At 45.7% G+C, this 19,759-nt stretch overlaps 2 protein-coding genes and 1 pseudogene across 2 annotated transcripts; 1 reads left to right on the top strand and 2 right to left on the bottom strand.

Moving 5' to 3' along the window:
* Positions 1-596: 596 nt before the first annotated feature.
* LOC100842925 lies at positions 597-3,373 on the bottom strand (annotated as a pseudogene).
* A 5,462-nt stretch (positions 3,374-8,835) lies between these two features.
* On the top strand, positions 8,836-14,619 carry LOC100835264 (acylamino-acid-releasing enzyme). The gene is made up of 18 exons (XM_003558121.4): positions 8,836-9,075; positions 9,174-9,355; positions 9,824-9,928; positions 10,009-10,080; positions 10,163-10,310; positions 10,828-10,910; positions 11,058-11,113; positions 11,560-11,696; positions 11,779-11,869; positions 11,973-12,038; positions 12,137-12,359; positions 12,728-12,829; positions 13,000-13,085; positions 13,201-13,323; positions 13,403-13,472; positions 13,559-13,650; positions 13,978-14,082; positions 14,319-14,619. Exons 1-18 carry the CDS (start codon positions 8,909-8,911, stop codon positions 14,430-14,432), a joined length of 2,022 nt encoding a protein of 673 aa, XP_003558169.1. The 5' UTR covers positions 8,836-8,908; the 3' UTR covers positions 14,433-14,619.
* Positions 14,620-15,319: 700 nt separating this feature from the next.
* On the bottom strand, positions 15,320-19,375 carry LOC100835571 (probable glucuronosyltransferase Os03g0287800). Its single transcript, XM_003558122.4, has 3 exons — positions 18,278-19,375; positions 16,803-17,052; positions 15,320-15,805 (listed from the first exon to the last, which is right to left on the bottom strand). The coding sequence occupies exons 1-3, from the start codon at positions 18,973-18,975 to the stop codon at positions 15,656-15,658; spliced, it is 1,098 nt and encodes a 365-aa protein (XP_003558170.1). The 5' UTR covers positions 18,976-19,375; the 3' UTR covers positions 15,320-15,655.
* Between the last annotated feature and the right edge of the window lie 384 nt (positions 19,376-19,759).

The raw sequence follows: 19,759 nt of genomic DNA on the forward strand, positions 1-19,759 counted from the left end.
TCTGCTATGAATGTTACAAACTCAGTGTTTTTTTCTGCTAACTTAGAATGTTACAAAGTCAGCTGGTGCATACAGCAGAATCATAGAACATGCATTGCATCTCTGTGCTTTCTGACTCGATCAGAAGAACCTGCTCAACAGCTCGACCAAGACTTGTGAAAGCTACAAGGATAGAACATGGTTTGCATCTTGGAGCCCTTCGGTCTCCCAACATTTTGTAACCTTGGAGCCTTTCGGTCTCCGAACATTTTGTATCCTTGGCGCCTTTCGGACTCCCAACATTTTTGTATCCAGATGATACGAGATGTAACAATCATTGAATGCTAACCAGATTAGTATTGTGGTGAAACATACTCATAGCTTTCTGACAGCAACAACAGCCATAAAGCAACGCATAAAAGAATACGAGAACAGGAAGCGATTTAAATTGCACATAATTCGCACTGGTCTATAAAATAAAAACAGGAGAAACGTAGTGGTATGTAGTACCGAATCCACAGCGGACAAGCGCATAAATGTCAGTCTCACATTTAGAGAGCAAAGCATCAAAGCAAACGAGAAAAGGAATGTAAAAGAGCTCAGATTTTGCACTGGACTCGACAAAATGAAAAAGATATTAACAGAGCAAAGTACTAGCGGTATGGGTACTAAATTCCACAGCGGACAAGCGCATAAACATAAGTCTCACAATCATCCAGGTTTTGCCAAAAGCCGAAATAACACGACAGTACTCAAACGACACATCAACAGAGCAGACACTAAACTACTAGATATCTCAAAAGCGGACATGAATTGACCCAGGAAAACACCTAATTTCTTCTTGGCAGCAGCCTTGGTCACCTTGGCACCGGTTGGGTCCTTCTTCTCCACACCCTTGATGACACCAACAGCAACAGTTTGCCTCATGTCACGCACAGCAAAACGGCCAAGAGGAGGGTACTGTGCAAAGGTCTCGACAACCATGGGCTTGGTCAGAATCATCTTCACAATACCAGCATCACCGTTCTTCAGGAATTTGGGCTCCTTCTCCAGCTCATTGCCAGATCGTCTGTCAATCTTGGCCACCAGCTCGGCAAACTTGACAGCAATGTGGGAGGTGTGGCAGTCCAGCACCGGAGCGTAGCTGTTGCCAATCTGCCCAGGATGGTTCATGATGATAACCTGGGAGGTGAAGTTGGCAGCCTCCTTGGCAGGGTCATCCTTGGAGTTTGATGCCACAAACCCACACTTGAGATCTTTCACAGCAACATTCTTCACATTGAATCCAACATTGTCACCAGGAAGCACTTCCTGGAGAGCCTCCTGGTGCATCTTAACAGACTTGACCTCAGTGGTCAGACCAGTGGGGCCAAAGGTAACAATCATACCAGGCATCACACCAGTCTCAACACGTCCAACAGGTACAGTGCCGATATCACCAATCTTTTGAACGTCCTGAAGGGGCAGAAGAAGGGGCAGAAGAAGGGGCTTGTCTGAAGGCCTCTTGGGCTCATTGATCTGGTCAAGCGCCTCAAGCAAGGTTGGGCCCTTGTACCAGTCAAGGTTGGTGGACCTCTCAATCATGTTGTCACCCTCAAAACCAGAGATGGGGACAAATGGGACCTTGTCAGGGTTGTAGCCAACCTTCTTCAGGTAGGAAGAGACTTCCTTCACAATTTCATCATAACGCGCCTTGGAGTACTTGGGAGTGGTAGCATCCATCTAGAGCAGAACAAAGAAAGTATTCCATCAGCTAGAGCTGATAAACAAAGCATAAACAAGCATAGCTGATAAACATAGCTAAAACAAGGAGAAATTCTTCATGTGGCTTTAGATTCAAAAACACTAAATATAATTGTCAAAAAGAAAGTTGCATCCGTTAGCGATTTCACAAGCAAATTATTAAAGACAGTCAATATTAACAGATTATCATACAAGATGCACTTTTAACAATTACTAAATCTTCAGAAGTTAAAGTGTTATTGAAAGATATTGAATAGCGTAACTTCACTAGTAGGACAACCAAGGCCATTGCATAGCCCTGAAATTTCTAATACACCTGAAGACATATGGCAACATACTATGAACAGGTCAGTTAATCTAAAATAACTGCACATTAGGTATGTTAAAATTAAAACCTTGTTGCAGCATCAGATCATCTGCTTCACTCCAAGAGTGAAAGCAAGGAGGGCATGCTCACGGGTTTGGCCATCCTTGGAGATACCAGCCTCAAAACCACCAGTGGTGGAGTCAATGATAAGCACAGCACAGTCAGCCCGGGAGGTACCGGTGATCATGTTCTTGATGAAATCACGATGACTGTGCAGTAGTACTTGGTGGTCTTGAACTTCCAAAGGGCAATATCAATGGTGATACCTCTTTCACGCTCAGCCTTAAGCTTGTCAAGCACCCATGCGTACTTGAAAGACCTCTTGTTCATCTCAGCGGCTTCCTTCTCAAACCTCTCGATCACACGCTTGTCAATGCCTCCAAGCTTGTAGATCACATGGCCACTGGTCGTCGACTTGACAGAGTCGACATGGCCAGGGGTCACAATGTTGATGTGCGTCTTTCTCCTTGCCCATGGTTGATGGGCGGGCAAATAAGCTGAAACAAGGGGAAAAAGGGTAAGGCAAAACAGATGCGGGGTTCCTTATGAATACCATCAACTTAACAGGTTGCATCCTATCTATCTGCGAAGGTTAATACACAGTAACCATACGAAACATAAACTAGATGGCTTAACCATCTTAAAATATTCTATCAGACTGCAGGCCAGTGAGATCTGGGCAACACTACACACGAAAATGCTAGAACTATACAAGACATGAATAATAATGCTAGATCTATACAAGCCAGCAATTCCGTACATCACGAGGTACATCTACAAGACTGAAAACAAATTACCACCTCAGAAAGCAGATGGAGTAAAGGGTTGTCGTCAATTCCGCGACGACCGACAAATCCTATAGTACCGTATGAAATTAAGCCAACTTATAAGAGCTAGTTATAATTAGCGTAACAAAATTGAAGCATACACCGAAATATACAGATCGAGCAAATTGCATGATTTTAGACAAATCCTTCCAAGTACAGAAGAAATTATGCATCCGCGCAAACATCAACAAAAACTAACCCTGTCGCAGATTAAGGCTACTAATCAGAGACATGCGCGCAGATCTAAAGCCTCTATCAAACCATGAACAACAAAGAGAGGGAAACTGGATCGGTACTGACCTCGGAGTAGAAGTAACCGAGAGGAGGACGGCGGCGGCGCAGGAGGAGGGGTGGGAAGGGACTGAATGGAGGGGTTAGGTCGAGAGGAATGCCGCTTTATATTGGCAGCGATGGGCTCTAGGGTTCCTTCCTGGCCGCCTGATCCAAGTCTGATGGTTGTCGTTGTGGGAAATCTTGTCCTTTAGATTTCAATCGTACGAACCGTATATCTTAAATGGCACCAACGTGTTTCCAGACATTCCGCGGCCCGCATGTTCCGCGTCCTGGATTCCGGATCCGGTTACCGCCCAACCGGCTCTCGTATTCGAAGTGGATTAGTTTCCGTTTTCTTTGTGAATAAAAAAAACGCCGTCTCCCTAGAAAAAAAACGCCCTCTGCACGAGTGTTCTTTCAGCTTTCGACCATCGGGTTGGAAATTACGCGTGACCGGCTTAAATACCTGTTGATAGGGATAAAACAAATCAAATTTAAGCCCATACTCTTCCATATCATTATCTCAAGATGTGAAACGTTTTCTTTTTGACATAAAAGAAGGAGAAGGTGAGGAACATGCATCGGTATCACTGCCACCACTGATTGCCTTTTTTATATCACCGCGTTTTAACCGTGGTATTTGAGGATGGAATTTGGAATTCAGTTTTCAAATACTCCCCCGTCCAATATCATTTTTTTACTATTTTTTAATTTGGAGTTGCGTCCGTGGTAAGCTCGTGGGCTCGTCCTCCATCTTGGTCGTCCTCAATCAATACAATATATCACATGGATATATATATATATACACATACATATACATATACATATACACAGCACGCAGGCCATAAAATAATAAAACAACCATTTGGCTCATGCCGGTTGTCATAATTTACAAAAAAAGATCATCGCATACATCAATTTTGTAACACTGACCATATCACATCACATGCCCTGCAAAAACAAGTTAGACGCTTCTAATTTATTTTTGCATATTTTACGCGGTTTTGGTCTTTCGAGGAAAGAACCGTTCTTACCTACGAACATGAAACCACAACAGTGATAAACCAATTATTAGCAACCCGTTGTAGATTATATCTTAACTATAGTGTGAGAAACAGATACCCGCTAGCCACTTATGCAGAGCACGTTGCATGTCAAGCGTGGAACAAGTCTCATGTGCGAGGACATGTAAGGTCAGTCCGGGCCGCTTCAATCCCACTATGCCACTAAGATACAAAATACACGAAAGGATGCAATAACCTGATTATCAACGCCCACATCCATATGTGTTATACTCGTACAAAACAACTACGCATAGATCCGGCTCTGATACCACTGAAGGGTTCGTTGCATAGAAAACAAAACAATTCCTACGGTTGAAACCACAAACGGGCCAAGATCATATCTAGTAGATGAAAGTAACGGGTAAACCGTAGTCTTAGAAGGACTCACCCTCAAAGACCAAAAGCTTTGTTAACAAGAACGGTTCTCGTGGATGATGTAGACGATCACTTGCCAATCTCAAGATCGCGAAATGAGCGGTGCAAACGGGCAACGCTTCCGCACTAGGTCACACGTACGGCTCAACGACGACCTCTGATCCCTCGTTCCAGCGAGGCAGCGGAAGTAGTGGATCCACCGGGAACTCCAGCAGCACTACGACGTGGTGGTGGTGGTGGTGGTGGTGGAGAAACTATTTGAGCAGGGCTTCGCCTAAGCCATGGCTCGTGAGGTGGAGCAGCGGGAGGAAGGGAGCAAGAGGTGCAAATGAGTGTGTAAGGCAAAGCGGAGCACCACCCCTCTATATATAGGAGTGGAAGGGCAGCAGCCCAAGGGGTGCCCCCACCTCTCCACTCTTCATGTGAGTGGACACTCCACTCAAACTCAAAGGTCCCCATAATGGGTGTAAAACTCCACTCAAAATGAAAAGGATTTTCTCCCATAAATGAATAACACATTTTTAATTCTTTTAAAATCCTATAGGGGTAGAAATGCTACATTAAAAAAATAAGCTCTTGCTGTATTAGGAATTGAAAGTAAGTCAACTCCTTCCTCTTAGAGCAACTTGTCGCAGTTGTGACTACTCTTTCTATTTGAATTGAATGTCAGCGAATCACTTGTTTAACTAATGTGACTAGTCTTGGCTGCAGGTTTTTTCTTTCTATAGAGAAGTGACTGGGCTAGAGATGCTTATTAAAGGTTTGCTTGGTGGCTTCCTTGCTTGGCAGGCTTTCCTTGTTGATTGGCTTGGTCTGCTAGTTCCCGGAAATAACTTCCTCTAAGTCTTAAATAGCAGAACCTACTCTTCTTCAAAGAATGCAGCATACCTAAGAAATGATTTCTCTAACGAGTAAAATCTGAAATAAGGAAATGCGCGGATCGCTTCTTCTACCTTTCTCTTGTTCGCATTTCCTGCTTACTATTGAAAGAAAAGCTGTTACTGCTGCATATCCCCTTTTTCCTCTAATTCGAGCGAGTAAAGGCGCAGCTTCCTCATCTTTGCTTTAGAGTTTGAGGCTTTCTAATATAGAATTGGATTTAATCAACAAACATTAACACTTATCCCCTTGAACTATTCCGATATCCCGAAACAATTTCGGTGCTCTTCGAAAACAATCGCCGCGCTGTCCAATCTTTTCTCCGGTGTTCCGTATCCACTCAAAAGCGTCGATGAACCTTAAATGTGTCACTCTACGGTTCGTGAATGATGTGGACATGATCGAAACATATCTATGATCAATAATCATCAGTGGGATCTGGAGACCGTAATGACTCCCACTCACTCAACGATGAAACTCGCGTGAACCATAAACGTCGTAACCAATTCCTTTTGTCTCACGATATTTTACTTGTCCGAGATCTGATCATCGGTATCAACTATACCTAGTTCGATCTCGTTACCGACAAGTACTCTTTACTCGTTCCGTGATATGACATCCTAAGGTTTGGTCTTATCCTAATCCAAGCTAGAGTCACGTTCCTACAGGCAACACAATGCTCTGATACCATCTGAAGCGACCGCCCCCGGGTAGGGTTCGATCTCTATGCTCATAGTGCTAGTCCCTGGATCGACTCACTAGCACACATAGTTTCATGATGCAATACCAGATACAAAGGTCAAGTAAATTTATTACATCGTCATCGTCGATGAGCCGTCCTCGACACCGTTGGCATAACATGTGTGCGTGTCTCGTTCCTCTTTTCCCCCCTCTCCCTTCTGCATTGAAGCATCCTCGCCAAGTCTGCCCACCATGACCGTCACGACAAGCGGTGCGCTGTCCTGGGCACCCTTCGCATCCGAACGCGCCACAAAATCGGTGTGGTCCACCCCTCCTCACAGGCGGAGCCAGCTGGGTGGCCGGGTCCCTAACAAACAAACAAAAATACAAAAGACCAATCTTTATGCAAAAAATAGTCCATAAAAGCCCTGTTGGCCCGTCCTGAGTAAAAGTTCCAACTCAACCACTTCCCCCCGATCATGTTCTACATCTCCGACGGGAAGCTCTAGTCCTCTCCTCCCTGCGTCTCTTCCCCACCTCCTCCTCAAGAACATGATTCAACATTCGGCGCATCCAAACAAGAAATTGGAATCGACTAATCTAATAACTCCAAGTAGCAATATTTTGTACAACAAAACAATAGAATTGGTATTCTCTCCCGGTTCGATTCCAACTCAGAATACGAATATCCAAACGAAGCTTAGGAGTATATATTATAATCAGTCCTGTGACGTGGTTATGACTAACCACGTACTCGACTCGAGTATACCCGTTACGGCCCAGCTAGGGGCCCACAAAAAAGCCTACTACGATTCCAGGAGTCTACATGCCAAATCCCGCGACTCAAGATAATGAAGCTTAATTAGAGTATATCTCTTCATTGTAACTGACTTGGACTCTACCTAAGACCTGGGTTCCTACATATATAAAGGACCAGGAGGGGGAGCCAAGGAGACACCCAACTTAGCTAGAAGCCGTCGAGACACACTCGCCAGATCGAATCTGTGCATCTAGCCTCCGCGGCACCCTTTGTAATCGACTCATTAATATAGATCAGACAAGTAGGACGTAGGGGTATTACCTTTCGAGGGCCCTGAACCTGGGTAAATCGTGTTCCTTGTGTCCTTGTTAGCCGACGAGTTCGCCAACACATACACTCAAAATTTTTCCTAGATACAAGTCCACCAATATGGACATTGTCAAAGTCCCAACTTCGTCATCCCGATCTTCGCACTTCAATTGTACTACACGAGTGATGAGGCCATTGACATGTATGCCCTCCGTCTATGTAGACCACATGGTAGGGGGCCCTGACGTGGGTATGACCCACTAAGTCCTCTTCCTTAGTATACCCGTTGCAGCCCAGTACGAAGCCCACATGAAGGCCCATCACGATCTATGAAGATCGAGTGCCTAGAATTACGGTTCAAGATAAGGAATACGATCTAGGGTTCCCTTATTCTGTTGTAATCAATCCGGACTCTACACCCGAGACCTAGGCTCCTACATATAAAGGACTAGGAGGGGTAGACGGGAAGGACAAGCCATCTCATACGCACTCGCCAGATCCGGTCCACGCACCATAGCCTCATCGGCAACCTTTGTAATCATCCATCAATACAAACATCTAGAGCAGGAGTATGGGTATTACCTCCCGAAGGGTCCTGAGCTTGGGTAAATTCGTGTCCCCTTGACCTTGTTAGTCGACGAGATCGCCGGTACACACTCATGCTCTCAAATACACAAGACCTAAGCTAGGGCATTGCCGAGGTAGAACGTCGTTAGCCCCATGATTTCACACTTCAACCGTACTAAATGAATGACGGGACATTGACGTGTAAGCCCTCTGTTTGTGTAGACCACCATCTAATTGGCCCCATGGTGAAAAATTTGCTATTCTGAGGGGCATCCATGTCGGTGACGAGCGAGCGGAAGCGAAGAGTGTTGATATTCAAGCAAAAAATATTCCCTCATTTTTCACAAAGGCTGGCATATTTGGTTTCATGAAGACAAAGTTTTGGCCATTACTTTATTAATATGGTTTCGTAAGACATGAAATTTAAATCAATATATTGTGGTTACCTATCATATTAATAAATATAATATTGCTCAAAGGCTTGTCTTAACGAAACCAAATATGGCAACATTTATGAAAAAGAGGGTATGTTGCACGCATTTCTCGCCATTTTGTTAGGTGGAAGGGGCGAATGTGGATAACAGGTCAAGTCATGCGGGGCCAGCGAACCTTCCGCTCCTAGGGAGGCCTTTTCCGCTGGGGACATGGGCTTTCCGCGTTCTTAACTTTCTAGATGATACCTGTGATATTTTCTGGGTTTTCTGCAAATCTGTTTTTGACGTTGAGTTTATAAAGGATAAGTTTTGGCAATTTCATTGGGAAGGGATAAAAAAATGTGGTTATGTCTCTGACGCCTGATATTTAAGAAAAAGAATTAAATCTGAGTTTACGACTGAACACCTTGTATTTGTATTTGGACGGCATTCCACACTTATTTTTCCATATTTCTTTCTGAATATTAAAACACAAAACATATTCAATTGCTAAAAAAACGACTTGCCTCTGACTTACAATCAGACGACCGGAAATTATTCTTTTACCCCCGTAGCACCCTAGAGCGCGTCAGGGGAGTCAAAGTCGCCGATTGCCCACTGCCCCACTGCTCTGCCGCTCGCCAAATCCAGCGCACGCCCGGACGGCCGCGATGCACCCGCATGCCACGGGGGTCGAGAAGGCGGCCACGCCGTACGGGTCCTGGGAGTCACCGATCAGCGCCGCCGCCGTCTCCGCCGCCGGGAAGGCCGTTGAGGGGCTGGCCGTCGCCGGCGACGGCCGGCTCTTATGGGTCGAGACGCGTCCCGAGGAAGGAGGGTACGCGAAACAACCACCTACTTCTTCTCGCTGTTCCCCAAACCTTAGAACCCATCGTTCAAGCGTGCGGCGCTGAGGCATCCCTCCCTCTTCTCCAGGCGAGCGGTTCTTGTGAAGGAAGGGGCGGAGGCAAACGGCGGAAATTTTGATGTGACGCCGCAGGAGTTTGCGGTGCGGTCCCTGGCGCAGGAGTACGGCTGTGGCGCCTTCGCTGCGGAAGGCGATGTTGTTGTGTTCTCCAACTACAGCGACCAGCGCCTGTACAAGCAAACCATAGGAGGTTCTCACGGAGGAATCTTGCATTTAACTATGGACCACTCTTGCTTCTGTAGTGCTACGACTTATATCCATGGATAGGCGCACATTGCTGCTGCATCATACTACCGCATTTGGCACGTTACACATGTTTTTCAGTAGCATGTGTTAACCTCATGGCAGACACTCTTACTTCTGGCATTTCTTCACACAGTTAATGTTCCTCCATTTCAAATTCAAGCTAAATATGTTTGTTTTGTTAAATACTTGTGCATTTTGTTGGGATCCTTGTGCATGAGCATATAGTTTTGATTTTAATTTTTGAAATGTAACTTTAATTTGACTTGCGAAAAAATAATTCTGCATCCTTTTTATCTTATCCTGTGATTGTTTAAATGGGCACCATTGTACAACGCTTCTTCAAAATCTTAGGCAATTAATTAATGGTATCGTGTAATGGTGTTTCAAAACGTTTCCATTTTGCTGGCTTCAGATAACTCACCGCTACCTCTGACACCGGATTATGGTGGATCACTAGTCCGCTATGCGGATGGTGTCTTTGATCCTCACTTCAGTCGCTACATCACGATAATGGAAGGTTATTAGTATTCCACATACCACGTCAGTAGTGTTTTCTACATTCTTTTAAGAAGAACAAGCAATCCAATTTTACCGCAGATCACCGCCAGACGAGCTCAAATCCTATCATAACAATTGCTGCTGTGAGCACAGGAGCTGGAAATGTTAATGGTAAGGAGGACCAAGGACTACACATGTTTAACATTTTGTAGTATTATTATGATTCATATGTTGTTCTCAATTTTTGCCTTAGAACCAACTGTGCTGGTCAGTGGCAATGACTTTTACGCCTTTCCACGCATTGATCCTACTGAGAAACGTATGGCATGGATTGAATGGAGTGACCCAAACATGTCATGGGATAAAGCGCAACTATGGGTTGGATATTTCTCCGGAAAAGGGTAATCCTTTGGTTGCATGCCTTGTTTGTTTCAGATTATTTGCATGCCTTATTTGTTTCAGATTATTTGCATGCTTGTGTATTGAACTTTTTTTGGTTGAAAATGGATATTTACTCTACCAGCTGCTAAAATGCTGAAGTATACCTTTTTTTGCAATATACTGAAGGATGCTGTTAGATCCGTTATCACTATCTATTTTTAAATGACATGTGTTCATTATTGCCTAAAAATCTTCAGCACTACTCCACACATTGGGTCACTCTATACTTGTAGCAAGTTCATGGTAAATGCTTGTATTTTTAGATTATACTTAAATATATCCCTAAAAAAACATACAAATTCGTGGTCATTGTAGCATCAGGTATTCATATTTATTTTGCATTGTGCCAGACGATCAATTTGATTGGGTATTTGATTGTTTAGGGATGATTGTGTCTCTTGTTGCTTCAAGTATGAAATAAATGCTTTTTTTGTCTTCTAAGGTCTACAGATTCATTTCAGTGTTTATTATCTGCAGAGAGGTACAAAAACGTGTTTGTGTTGCTGGCGGAGACCCAATGTTAGTAGAATCTCCTACTGAACCCAAGTGGTCTTCAAAAGGTGTTTGCATCTTGGCATACTCTACTTTCATGTTCAAACTTATTCCACACTTGTCTCCTCATGAGTAGTTGACTTTTGGCATGTAAAAGTGTTCACTGGGACAAATTATCTTTCAAATCTAATTTAATTCAACCAGTTTCTCTTTAGGTGAGCTGTTCTTCATAACTGACCGACACAGTGGGTTTTGGAATATTTATAAATGGGTATGATCTTCTCTGGCTTGTTTATTGCTAGTCTGTTTTCTTTTGATCTCATTTTATTCCCAGGTTGTTAAACTATTTACTCATAGCATGGAGTAGCTGGTAGGGGATGACACCCTATTACCCCTGACATCTCCTATTGCTTTGTTACTTGCACCTGTCTTTTAAGTCTAATTTTTTGCTTTTAACAAATAACTATAGCTTTATACATTTGTATATATCTTCCAACAGAAACAATTCTGATAAACAATTTTATATATTATCAAATTGTTATTTTGGCAACCCCATTATGTAAACTGGTAGTAATATTGCATTAATAAGCTGAATCTGAATCTCTTTAACTAGGAGGGTGGTACCTAATTAATTAGGTTCTTCACACATACTTGCATTTGTTTGGGGAATTATGTGATTTGTTTTGGCTTTCCATTGTGACGTCTCTTTCATGACAGGATGAGCAGAGCAATGTGGTGGTGCAAGTGTACTCACTCGATGCTGAATTCTCAAAGCCAATGTGGATTTTTGGTGTCAGCTCCTATGCTTTCCTCGTGAGCGATGACATGAGTCCGAAAATAGTTTGCTGCTACAGGTTTGCCACAGTTTCTGGTATTGTCTGTATATTGATTGTTGTATGTGATTCAGAAAATTAAACCTACTCTTCTCTTATCCAGACAGAAAGGGAAGTCATATCTTGGGTTACTGGACCATGAATCGGGGTCTTTTTCCAAGCTCGACCTTCCCTTCTCTGCTGTAACTAACATAGTAAGTAGAAAACTTGATGAGTTACCTTAAGAACTAAAGTACAATATATTCCATTGTAAGGATAAAAAATCTTACTCCTTAAATATCTTAAATGATTATTTAGGTTTCTGGAGATGGATCCTTCTATGTTGAGGGTGCGTCTGCCAGTCTTCCAGTATCAATAGCAAAGGTTCATTTGACTACCTTATAGATTGGTTGTTCATACCAAATATCTACACTGAAATTCTCAATTGTTCAAACTAACTTCATCCTATATTTTTGCACCAGGTGACACTGAATGAAAAGAGGACAATGGCAACTGACTTCTCTATAATTTGGTCCTCCTCAGAGGATGTTACGAAATATACATCCTACTTTAGTTTGCCTGAATTTATGGAATACCCAACTGTAATCCCTGGCAAGCATGCTTATGCTTATTTCTACGCCCCATACAATCATGTTTTCCAAGGTTCATCAGATGAAAAACCTCCGTTGTTGGTCAGGACCCACGGTAATTAATTATATCAAATCTTGTCATTTTCTTGAAGGTACCAAAGGCATAGTACGGGCTTGTTCTGCAGAATACTTTATTCCTTGTTCTCTTTCTTTTTTGAATACACAAGGAAGATGCACTTGCATGCCACACACACGCGAGCGCGTCCTCTAATCACGCTCTAGGATAGCAATTGCTTATCTGCTAACTTACTGTTTACACTGTTTGTGTTCTTGTGATGATAAAAGGGCGTAAGATGGTCTTAACTAACTGTATTAACCAACTTAACAAATTACTAACGGCGGTGTTTGAAGAGTTGCTCAATGCCATGGGGAAGCATAACAACAGAATTGATAATATCTCTTGGCATTACTGCAATTCCGTAGGTGGACCTACAGATGAAGCACGTGGGGTTCTAGATCTTGGTGTGCAATACTGGACGAGCCGAGGATGGGCACTTGTTGATGTTAACTACGGCGGAAGTGCAGGTCTTTGTCTCTGTCTCGGTTAATCTATCTGATGAAGAATGTCCTGTGTTCTTTGTACTTGCACATCTGATGCATGGATAATTTAATGATTTCCATCCTCTTATTTACAAATACCATAATATGTTACTTTTAAAAAAGTGATAATAATTATTCTCTTGTTTTTCTTGAAGGCTATGGGAGAGAGTATCGAGAGAGGCTCTCAGGGCAATGGGGTATTGTTGATGTAAATGATTGCTGCAGTTGTGCCACATTTCTGGTATGGCTTGTTCATACTGACTGATCTTTCTTCATGTACATGCTATAATAATCACACTCAGAGCGTATAACAAGAAAAGATGAATTAATATGCTATTGTGATGCTGATTGTTAAGGTGGAAACTGGAAGAGTAGACGGGCAACGACTTTGTGTAACAGGAGAATCTGCTGGTGGATTCACAACTTTAGCTTGTCTTGCTTTCAGACAGACATTCAAGGCTGGTTCTTCGTTATATGGGGCAAGTTTCAAATCGCTATGTTTTCTATCTTTTGGCTGCAGCTTATTACCAGCTAAGAACTTATACGTATGATAAGCAGATTGCTGACTTGGCTTCATTAAGGAAAGGCATGCACAAGTTTGAGGCACACTATATTGACAACCTTGTGGGTAAGAAACTTTGTAGTAATCTTTACTGGGATTTCGAATTTGTTCATGATTTGATTAATAACATCACTGCACCTCCAATATTCCAGGAAATAAACAGGCTTACTTTGAGAGATCACCAATAAACTTCGTTGAAAGATTTACATGTCCAGTCATTTTGTTTCAAGGATTGGAAGACCCGGTAAAGCTTCGAATCCTTAAGTGTTTGCTGTCATCAGTGCAGTTTATTAGTGATATCGCATAGTTGTCTACATGATTAATAATAATTTAGATTATATGACTATTATTTTGATAAGATTATGTACTTATCAAAACATCAACTATTAGTTTGACAAGTCAATTTCAAACTATTAATCCAGACAATGAGTATGGAGTAAACAAAAATCTGCTAGGAGCAACTTGGCAGTCAGGCAGTGTGTCAGTTTTTTACATTCTTATCCTGTGAACTGTTAGGCTGTTCTTTTCTTCTTCTGCTATCTTTGCCAACTTACACTTCGATGATCTTCAGGTTGTATCACCAGATCAGGCGACAATAATACATAGGGCTATAAAAGACAAAGGTCTTCCTGTTGCTTTGGTTGAGTATGAAGGGGAACAGCATGGCTTTCGCAAGGTTAAAGACTATTCTCTCTTTCATATCTGGTTTTACCACAAGCACCTTCGATGTATATCACTTTGACCGTGAACAGTAAATATCAATACACTCACCCAACTTGATTGTTCTTTTGTTGAATTTATGAAGGCTGTCTTATTGCGGTTGAAAAAACTAGTGGGAATAAACTCTAGTTCTTGGTAGATGATAGGCTGATAGCTTATAGGCTCATAGCTGACATGCATTTCTTGGAGCAGGCCCAGAACATCAAGTTTACCTTGGAGCAGCAGATGATGTTCTTCGCAAGATTGGTGGGGCACTTCAAGGTGGCAGATGACATCACTCCAATTAAGATCGACAATTTTGATTAATGCTCATTTTAATCGTTTCTTAGGGCAGCAATATATACACTGACATCCATCAACTCTTCATCTGAGAAACTTTGTTGTGACTTGATACACCTCGCAGGTTGTAATATCACCCAACATGGGTCGACTTGTAATCTTCATCTGAGAAACTTTGTCGATTCTTTTCCACTTGTTTTTTCACCGCATACCATTTCATGGGTCGACTTGCATTTTATTTTGTATTTCTTCCTTTTGGTTGTGTGTATATTATTATGCAGAAGCGGAATGTTAAACTCTCTTTAGTTGTATCGGCTGCAACGAAAAGAATCAATAAAATACCCATTATCGAGGAAAAGGCTTAGCCAGGCGTTGCAGAGGATAGCCTACCAACGAACTCGTACAAATCACACAGTGTCAACCAACAGTAGCTTGAAAACGATAGCCATGAAAAAAGTTGCAAATTATAGCACAAACCCTGCACGACCACGTTAATGAACTCAATCCTCTTCATCAAAAGAAATAAACCTAAGTGACTACGTTACATAATGGTTGGTGTTCAAACGAGAGACATGCGTCGCTTCAGGGGACGCATGCTGATTACAGGTAGACTGTTGGAAGCTTCTCTTTTTGAAAAAAAAAAGGAGTTGTCTACTCCACTGCGTTTCTAGCTAGCCTGAAGGACCGGCTTAATTTAATTGAAATTTGTGCGTGATGGCGATGTGCCAACAGCAAGGAAGGTACTCGATCGGGACCCTTGTGTCTTAATGAATGGTTTCAGAAAACACCAGGAGCAGGGTCGTCCAGGTTTGTGTGTTTCTGAAGCATGTTTGTGCAATTGTCCCAAGCATGAAAGCTTTACAAACAGGATGACCTCGGGTAACTTCTGAACAAGCAGAGAGAGCATTCAGGCATTTGTCGGAAGTTTTAACCAGTTCTATTCACTGCAGTCCTGAGACAGTTCAAGGGGGTGTTATGTAATCACCTAAACCCACTTGAAAAAAGAAGAGAGGGGAGATTATACATATATAACAATTTTGGAAGAAAAAAGGTATAGTAAAAAAGGATGTGCATTTATGATCATATTGCCTGGGGGGATACAGGTTGATCCATCCCCTGTAAAGAAAACCAAAATTTTCAGTCTTCGCAGCTAGTACGAAAATCAACACCTTTGCCGGTGTGACCATGCATGTACAGTGTACGCTGCTCCTTCGGCTCAGGCATCCAAGCTCTGTTTATAGCTCTCCCTTCTACCTTCTCTTGTTACCCGGAGCTTGCCGCGAGGAAGCAGACGGCGTCTTGTCGACACGCCATACCATGATCTCCGAACAATCGGAAGGAATGCCCTTCACTTTGCTGTAATCTTCCAACACCACTTGCTGCACGAAGCCCATCGAGTCCTGAGAAACAATGATGCCCCAAAACATGCGTCAGTTCGGTCAAATTAAAGTGCATCGCAATTAAGCAAGCAAATCATAGGTTTGGCAATACAGGAGCAATGAAACACTGCACCAGAAACACGCGCGCCATCCCATGATTGATCATGGCAAGAGTGGCGCTTTAGTAGTTAGATTCAAGGCAGATCAAACAGTTAGCTGTAACCTAAAAGAAGCTCCTGTTTTCTAAAGAAGGTCGCCCAGGCCCAGGGTACGTACTACTACTGCTGTCCGCTGCAGTTGCTGACTTGCTGCTGTTGCTAACCACCAACAACAACACCAAGTGTGGCTTGCCTTGCACTGGAAACTCATCATGGCTGTACCAATCCTACTCAGCCACGGGGGCCACTCCTCCCACCAAATCAGCGCACCGCGCCGCACCCAGATTAAATTAAGATGAACCCCCGCGATTTCGCATTTTTGCAACGCCATTGCAGATTCTCTCGGATTCGATCTGTTTTGTCGATTGCTGCAGGGACTAGTACTGCACCGACAACCCGCACCACCAATTGACACCCACACGGAATTAACAATCTCCAGAAGAAATTAAACGGGGGACGAAGAATGGCTCCCCGATCTTTTCATTATGCGGAACGCGTGACAGGGATTTGACCGGGAAAGTCGGGACAGATGGGCCACGAGACGTACGTTCTCCTGCCTTCACACCCCCCTCTCTACCTGTGCCACATGCACCAACAGAGTAACGCTAGCTGACAGACAGGGGCAAAGAGACGCCGTTTTCATGGCGGAAACGCCTCCACTAGCTCTATTTCTAACCCCGGAACCTCGCGCCGCATCGCAAAAGGCCATATGAATGCTTGCTGTTCCGGTGAGTTTATATGCCGATCCAGGCCAGGGCCGGGCGAGGAGCTTATACTCCTGTAGCGCTAGTACTACTAGGACGATGCGTGCTGTAGTATGTAGCAGTTGGTGAGAAATGAAAGCTGAAGGGTTGACTGACCTGGGACTTGTCGGGCTCGGAGGTCGGGTAGCGGCCCCACCGCTCGGGGTCCCAGAGCACGGAGCTGTTGAAGGCGAAGCCGTGGACGTCGATCTCGGGCGACCTGGCCGTGCCCGTGCCGCCGGCGCTGCCGTTGCTGAAGTCCTTGGAGAACCAGCCGATGACCTTGGACGCGCTGCACGCGGGGCCCTGCACGACCACCTTCCGCTCGTTCTGCGACATTCTTGCCACCGGCCACGCGCCGAATGTGCTGCAGATAAACAAGAAAATTCTCGCGTCAGAGACTAGCGGAAGTACCCGGCATGCATATGCACGTATGTGTCTTGAAAAAGTTGCTCAGTCGAACTGCCAACCCATGTCACGTTGCCGCTACGGAAATGTACTCAATTAGCAAGTCGCTAAATAAGTATGCAGTGCTAATGAAGAATGGATTGATTCGCCCGGACCGAAATGGTGGTTTACAAATCACAGCATCGCGAATCAGAAGCATTAATTAATTCCTAGAAAAAAACTTAATTTGGGGGGTTCTCGTGATTGTGAGACGTCAATCTAGCCAAAATTACTCTATCTGGCTATCTGCCTTTGCTATAACAGCAGGAACCCCGTGCCGTGCACGTCCTTCCTCAACCAAAACCTGCAGGATGCGACTTGCAACGCGCGCGTCGGTTTCAGTCACACGTCGCGATTTCTTATCGCTTCCACGAGCCCGATTCGAAGGCCGGCGCATGCAACAACCGTGCAACGTTCGGCAGCAGCTATCTATCCCGTCAGGTCTCAGCCTCTCAGGACGCCATCCTTCGGGGTCCTAGAGAAAGGAAGGCACCCTCGTCACCCACACCGTTAGTTGAGGGGTGCCAATCATTTTGCCGACACATTTGGGCGTCTCCTACGAAACGCTCCCCCATCGTGATCAGCCAGAGGCCGGAACAAAGACTGTTACGTCGCGGCAGTAAACTAATAAGCACTCGAGGACGCAGGAAAGCAAGCAAGTGCGCAAAAGGCAAGCTGCTCCAGCCTGACTGATGAGCGTCTTTCGTCCCCGAGATCCGGAGTGGTAGTACTGGTACAGCGCAGGCCTGCGGGCTCCTGCCGGAGAAAAGAACGGGAGCATGCAGGGAGATAAAAACGACCCTTTTAATGGAGTGTATGATGCGGGGTGATGGGGAGAGTGGCCTCCTCACATGGCTCGCACAATTGGGGTCCGATTAAACTAAGCCCTGAGCCGGAGAGTAATCCAGGCGGTGCGTGAGCTGTGGTGCGGTGACGCCGGGAGCAACCTGACAAAGTTGCTTGCAACTAGCCCTGCCTGCCCGCTAGTCTGCTTTGGGCGCTAGCGTGTTAAGTCTGTTTACCGCGTGACCCAAAAGGATGGTCGAAGACGAAGGCAAGCTGTTTGTTTCTGTCTAAGCGGACGATCAATGCGGGGGAAAAAAGAAGACGTTTTCACTCTGCTAATTACTCTGTGTATCCGTTACCTGATCTGGCGGAGCTGGTCGAAGAAGCGGAGGTCGAAGACGTCGGCGAGGCCGGCGAAGTGGACGACGCCCGCGAGGCGGTGGCGCTCGATGTGCTCGAGCGCGGCGTTGCGCTGGTGGTGGCGCTCCTTGCCGGCGGCGGCCTCGGCGGCCGTGAAGTTGTCCTTGTACGTCAGGTGCCGGTACAGGAGCCCCGTGTCGCGCAGCAGCTTCGCCGTGGCCGGCACGTCAGGGGCCGCCTCCACCACGACCCACAGCACGGGCGGGGGAACCAGCCGCAGCGTGTGGGCCATCCTTGTCAGCACAGCCGCCCGCTCGCCGCTCGCCGTGGGGGTCGACTCCGTCGTCGTCACCACCACCAGCAGCGGCCGCGGGCCATCCGACGCCGCCTGGATTCCGACCGCACCGCCGCCCTGTGCTAGCAGGCTCCGGTTCATGGCTCCGACCGCGCCAGCGGAGTGCAGCGTCCGGACCACGTGGCTGCTCCCGACCCCGCCGGCGGCACCCCCGACGGGCACGGCAGAGGAGGACCGCCAGTCGGAGACGGACGAAGGGGCGAACCCCGTGAAGAAGCCCATGACGAAGCAGAGGCTGGAATGCAGCAGCGCCTTCTTCCACAGCTGGGAACCCCCGGACCCCTTCTTGGCCCTCCCGACGCCGACGCCGACGGCGTGATCCTGCAACGCGGCGGACCCCATGAAGACAGACACCGACGACGCCTCCCTGACGATAGCTGACGACGACGGCGGTCTCCCTCGGACGACTCTCGGGAGCAGCCTGCTCCTGGCGTCGCGTCGTGCCGTGTCGTAGCCGCTGCCTGCCTGCCTGACCGAGCGCGTGTGTCCTGGCTAGCGAAGTTAGGCAGCCCGTAGCACGCAGCGGGCGGGCGGTGCGGTGGTGAGTGAGGGGGGGCCGAATTCGGCAGTGGTGGTGGGTTTAAAAAGGGGCGCGAGGTGGCGGGCAACGGGACAAGAGAAGAGAGGTAGAAGACGAAGAAGCTGGCACGAGGAGCGGGCCGGGAGAAGAAAGACGAGCCTTTTTACGTTGTACTACTAGCTCTCCGACGGGCGGGACACACGGCAATCATTAGGCGGCGTGCTGACTGCTGCTGATGAGGGAGTTTTAACTTAGTGACGCGCTTTATGCAAATGCGCGCACTGCCCCAACTAACACCCCAAGTAAGCAGTTTCGTCGTAAAGGATACGTGTTTCTGGCCTGGCCTGCCGCGTCCGTGGGTGCCTTGGACGCCCTGATGCCTACGTGCGGAACTGCGCTCCAGCTAAGAGCAAAAATCGGTGGTGGTTAATCAAAATCAGCGTGCGCGAGTCCATATAATTCCATATATGGTTTTTCTTTTTTCTGCCTGAGAGATCAAGAGATGATAATCTGCCGAAATTGAAGTTGCCGGCAGCAGGTATGAAATCTTGGCTCTTTCTGCAGCAGAAATAAACTTGCCTCGATCGGTTGATCGATATCCGATGC

The sequence above is a fragment of the Brachypodium distachyon genome, chromosome 1, assembly GCF_000005505.3.
Source record: "Brachypodium distachyon strain Bd21 chromosome 1, Brachypodium_distachyon_v3.0, whole genome shotgun sequence".
In the NCBI taxonomy this organism is placed as follows: Eukaryota; Viridiplantae; Streptophyta; class Magnoliopsida; order Poales; family Poaceae; genus Brachypodium; species Brachypodium distachyon.